Source organism: Rhagoletis zephyria, unplaced genomic scaffold (genome assembly GCF_001687245.7).
Source record: "Rhagoletis zephyria isolate East Lansing unplaced genomic scaffold, Rhagoletis_zephyria_1.1 Rzeph_scaffold_00520, whole genome shotgun sequence".
Classification (NCBI taxonomy): domain Eukaryota; kingdom Metazoa; phylum Arthropoda; class Insecta; order Diptera; family Tephritidae; genus Rhagoletis; species Rhagoletis zephyria.
In genome coordinates, this window is record NW_016157604.1 from 235,516 (window position 1) to 241,515 (window position 6,000).

General features: G+C 37.2%; 1 protein-coding gene across 1 annotated transcript in view; it reads right to left on the minus strand.

Moving 5' to 3' along the window:
• The window catches only part of ss (aryl hydrocarbon receptor spineless), a gene marked incomplete at its 5' end in the record, with an annotated part of 62,681 nt that extends 57,523 nt beyond the window's left edge, over positions 1 to 5,158 (minus strand). The window contains one exon of the mRNA XM_017612275.1: positions 4,968 to 5,158. Within this exon, the coding sequence (XP_017467764.1) occupies positions 4,968 to 5,158 (191 nt within the window). The remainder of the gene's footprint in view (positions 1 to 4,967) is intronic.
• Positions 5,159 to 6,000: the final 842 nt, after the last annotated feature.

Consider the following 6,000-nt stretch of genomic DNA (forward strand, 5'->3'; position numbering starts at 1 on the left):
AAAATAATTTCATTTGACTTCTCAAATAGGTGGCAACCCTCTTTAAATTTTTTTCAAACTACTACCTTAGTAAACCTCTCTTTTTTTGACACCCATATGGTAATACCTTATTCACTTACCGAATTCTTTATATTGAAATTGAATATTTTTTAAACATGTGGCAACTCCCCTACACGTAGTTAATATATAAAGCCTTTTATCGCCATTTCGGTTGATATCCTTATATATCTATATATAATAATCGATTTAACATTTTAAATAAATGGAGCCTAATTTCTTAACAGGTGGCAACTCTTTTCGAAAAAGTAAAACCTTATTGAACACGGCGGATTGACGTACCCTTAAAAGAAACGACAGGCAACACCGCCCTATACCACCGCAAAATAAGAAGGCCATAGTACATTGTGACCTCTATTAAAGCTGTCGTGTATAGAAGCGGAACCTCAATGTTGGTTTTTTTTTCATGAGAATGAGTGTAGCAAAAGTGATCGTCCAGCAACGGGAAGATATCGGAACACCGCAAAGCTGGTTTCGCAACAGGCGAACGGCATGTTCCCCACCTGGCTCTCATACTTGTTCTCTGAAAACGCTATTCAACAGCGACTGGGTTCTCATGAGACATCCAAACCATTATGCATGTTGTGGAGCTGGTTTGTAACCCAATTACGGCTTTCATGGGTTGAGATTTCATAAAGGTGATAACTGGAATTATTTCGTAGAGAATAATAGATATACACTGGCTGTGGAGACATTGGTAACTTTGAAGCAGAAGTTATCAATCCAATACCATCGCCAAAAGCCATCATTGAACAATTTCGGCATAGGACGCAGTATTCTGTCAGCTAGTATTTCAGCCTGATATTCATAAAATTGGATATAAATTCCCAGACAGTTGGTATAAATACTCATACAGCAAAAGAAAGGCGACGGCGCCATTCGCGCCAACTACCGGGGGATCAGCCTTCTAAGCATAGGTTACAAGGTCCATAGACCAGGTATTCACAATACGCCAAATCTTGGAAAAGGCCCGCGAGAAAAGGTTCGACACTCTCCACTCTCCCCCTATTTTTCGACCTCAAAGCCGCTTTCGATATTACTAAAATGGGTTGCCTATATACGGTGATGCCTGAATTCGGCATCCCCGCGAAACTAATTCGGCTGTGTAAAATAGTTTTGAGCAATACCACCAGCCCCATCAGAGTTGGCGAAGACCTCTCCGAGCCGTTTGATACCAAACGAGGTTTCACACAGGACGCCCCCCTTTCACGCAACTTCTTTAATCTATTGTTGGAGAAGATAATACTAGCTGCAAAACTGAATTTGGTAATTTAATGCAACTTTATCCTCAATAAGAATGTGCTAATCAAAATCGTTTGTATATTGAATTCCCCAAATTTAAAGCTACAAACTACAAATGTCGAAATTGATTAATTAAAAAAAAAATATTAGTTATTATTTTGTTTTTGATCGCCTAAATTTAATTGCAACTCCATTACCTCAGTTTTTATAGCTCTTAGTTTCCATGCGAACATTAAGTCGACTGTCAACTGACGGTAATTCAATTAATTGCTTTCTTTTAAAGATTAATTACATCAGAGTAAATAAAGTAGCAAATAACAGAAGTAAGTAATGAGAAACTGAAAGAATAAGTTAATACGAAGCGACAACAAATGGCCAATGACCAGCCGCAGCCAGTCAAAGCAGCTTTACTAGTATAAATTTCAGCAGTCCGCTCAACTCTTTCCAAAGTAAACATAAACACAGATACTTGGCAACAATAGGCAGCAAATCCTTATTGACAACTTAATATCTCAATAGTACAGCTATGGCTAGAGAAGATTAGAGTAATGTGCGGAGCCGAGGTAAAAAGTTTGGGTTGGCATGGCTGAGCTGCAGTGGAATGGGCCGCCAGCTACATAAGTAAGTAAATAAGTAAATGAAGTGCTTGCGAACTGAGTGAATGATGTCGCCGCCTTAATAAATTACTTGATCACGTGCCGAATGGCGGCTTTGCCAATTCAAATAGTAACAACAAAATGTGGGTAGTCAAAGAGACATATATTCATTTTTGTTTTTGCAGTTCTAGGTTAGTCCTGTCGCCGCAAATCGCCACTCTCCATACACTCCATTTGTTGTCGAGTAAATATTTTGACAATTAGCGGTCAATCGTGTTTGTGAGTTCATCAATAACAACAACAATTAATTTCTAAATAGACTAAATATAACAAAAACAAATACATTTCGAGCAGCCACATCTTCTGCGGCCACACGCTTGTCCTCTTTCGTAATTGTCGCCGCACATCCTGTAGCGTTGCTGCTGCACGGTCGTTCGCTCTTTTGCAAATCTACGGCACGTGGCGCTTGTGTGCCGCTTAATTTTCAAACTCAATAAAAATTACAACCAAAATTTTTCGATACCAGTAAAAGTTTTCCTTCGACATATGCCGGCTTCCCGTTCTTCAATTCCCCTCCCTTTCCGCTCTGATCTTAACCGCTTAATGTTTCCTTAATTTACTTCGAACTTTCGGTTACTTAAAACCGGAGCTCATTACAAAAATGTTTTCTATTCGGAATGATCCTTTGGAATTTGCACCCACGCATGGAAATGCTTGCACCCCTCGCAACCTGCGCTGAAAATGTGACAAAGTAGTTTTTTTTTTCTTTGAACTACAAGCATATTTTCTCTCTGGAGTTTCCATTTTGATCGGTAGCTAGCCCGACAACAGCATAAATATTTACAATTTTTATACGATTTTAATGTGTTCGCCACGCGTCCGTGCGTCTTGTTTTTATCGCTTCCTTTCTCGTTCCGACCGTCTCACTGTCAGTTGTTTGCTTGTTTGTTTCGAGGCGTGTGTCGCTTGGTCGCTAAGTGTACGTGTTCCTTGCATATGAGTCTGTGTGTGTGTGTGTGTGTGTGTGTATTCAAAAATGTCCTTTATAATTCACTGTTTGCCCTCTGCCATTTACCTTATCCTTGCACTCGCCTGTTGTTTGCCGTTTTGTTTGTTTGTTTACTTTGTGTTTTGGTCATTTATTCCCTGTCATTCTCCACTCCGCGAAAGAGTTAATGGTCCAGAACGTGTATGTGAATGACCTTTGCAACCAGCTGGTCAGAGGTCAAAGTGTTAATTTACTCGTGGATTAATCTGCAGGTTTTTGTTATCTGATATGTTTCAGTAGTTTGAGCTAATTTGCTTCGGAAATATTTTATGTTGAATACTCGTGGCTTGGTTCTTAAGAATGTTTCTTTGTATGAGAAACTCAAAAAATGCATTCATTTAGTAAATAAAAGCAGTCCAAGAAAGTTTAGGTTAATCTAGCTGGCTACTGATCTCTTTATCGAAAATCCAGTTGCTACCAACGCAATCAGATTGTTGGATTTTGAGTACTAAAAAGAAAGACCATTCCGGCCCAATACCATCCTAGACTTTCATCTGGTATAAGAGCACTGCCTATCCACTATATATTATACCAAAAAATGCAAAAATGTATTTTTCACCTCTGTACTTCCACATGTATCATTCTTGCTCTTGCCTTTAAGTAGGTGTTATATTCTTTTGGGGAGCATCCCTTTAACCTTCAAATGACAACAGCGATGTTCGCTAGGGATGAAGCGACACCATGCAGGTATCGATATCTTTACTTGGAAGTAGTATTGTATGAAAGTATCGGTACCCGAAAAATATCGGATCTAAAGTGTCGATACCTACTCGTATCAGTACTTTTGGCTATGAAGGTATTTTGTATAAACTGGATTAAATTTATTGTTTTTAATAAATTATTCATCCTCGGCAAATCCTAAACTCCGAATAATAAAAGTTAATAATGTAGAAAATGAAAATAAATAAAACGCATAACCCTAGAACCGTGAGTTGGGCACTCGTGAATGTCGGGGGTTTGGGATGTCCAATTAGATTTTTTATCGTGGGCAGATATTGTACATTGGTTACAAAATTGCTGTAAAAAAGCAACGGATTTTATATGTTGAGTTTTTTGAAAGTTTAAATTTCCATACGAAATTTCTGGGCTGGAATGTTTTAGTTTTTTCTAAGGTAACTATTTTTTTTTTTTTTTCATCAACGCTTTTCACCCTACTCCGTTCTCCTTTGCTTCTTTTTATACCTTTCATGAGCATGAAATGGTATTTTAACTTTGATCCGATGTTTGTAAGTACCAGAATTAGAATAGATAGACCCATTAAAATGTATACTTAAATGTCCGTCTGTCCGTCTGTCTGTCCGCCTGTCTGTCTGTCCGTCTGTCTGTCTGTTTGTATGCAATCTAGTCTCTCAGTTTTCGAGATATCCGGATGAAATTTGGTAGGTTGGTGTATTTTTATAATGTATTAATCATTTGTCGGAACCGTAAGAATCGAACCACTATAACATATAGCTCTCATACAACTGATTGTTCAGATATGAGATTTTTCGTTATAACTGCTTCATGTATGCAGCTAGAAGCATGAAATTTCGCACTGTTGTCACTCATTATCAAAAGAATACTTTCAGTGAAAATCGCGAACTTTTCCATATTTTTATTATTTTTGGAAAATAATGTGTTTGCATTATTTTAATCTGGAGAATGAGTTTAGTGAAGGGATAAAAAAACTGAAAATTGAGAAATAGACAAGAAACATTTTGGTTATTCAGGTTTGTATCCCAACATATTTTGTATGGTAAAAATGCGTTACACCAAAAAAAAAATAGTATTTTATAGTCACTTCAAGCTCGCACTAAAAACTCTTAAAACTATATGTAATGAAAGTTTAAAATTCCGACATACATAGTTAGGTTAGATGAAATGTCGGGTCCCTAGTGTTATTTTCGCTACCGTATGTAAATTGAGAATTCAAATTTTTTTATTTCATTCACAATGCAGACACTATCGCCTTTTAAGAGCAAACACGGCCTAAATTATATTATTTTCTTGGCTTCAAAGTGGGGGTACTAGTTCATGTCACTTACCTTGAAAGTAACTTTTTGTTCTTAAATAACTAACAGACAGCCTTAAAATGCTCAGTCGATCCAATTTGCTGAGAATATTCTGTTCGAATGGCAGCAACGAGGCCAACAAGTCCAATTCGGCGTTGAGGCGTTCGCGATGACGTTTCGATGGATTACTTTTGGTGACACCATCCTTGGGCGGCGGCTTTAAACTGGAAAAGAAGAAGAAACAGAAAATATTTAAATATAGAATTTTGTAGGAAGTTAAGTGGAAAAATGAGAAGGCCAACAAATTTTAAACTACGTAAAATTATTACAAAAAAAAACATAAAAAATAAACGAATTAAGGACACGTGGATTGGAAAAATTGATTATGGGTTACGAACGCTTGATAGACAATCAATATAAGNGACTTCAAATCATTATGAGAGAGGGAGTAGGGATGTACCAACAAGAATATTCAACAAAAGGATGAAAGTCGTTAGAACTTGGAAATATAGCGGTGGCTGAAACAAAATGTGTTAAACCATGTTACAGTTTTGCTCGTCACTGTACGTATAAAAGAATGCAGTTTATTTCAAAACTTTTCAATCCACATAATAATTTAAGAGGGTGTTCCCAGTATATAAATACATACATACATACATAATTATGTATTTATGTTTTTGTAAGTATTATTGAAAAATTCAAACTTTCAGTTGCGCATGAAGCGCCCACAAATACAACTTGCCTACGGAAGTAAGAATACATGAATGATAATAACACGGAAACCCCCCACATGTGTTTGATTCCATTTTCTCTGCGTCATTGCCCTCGATTACCCGCTGAAACAATAACAAAAAAAAAGTTGAAACAAAAGAAAATTGAACAGCAGCAGATGACGCGTGCAATATGGTCAAGAAGATCAACGAACGAAAGGACGACGCACCCCAATGGGAGTGAGTGCAAGGCAGAGTAGCGTACATAATTAATAATTACATTTATTACCGTCATCGATTACCGGCAAGAAAGAAAAGGTCATTCAGCAAAGTTACCGCATGGTATTTGGAATTTC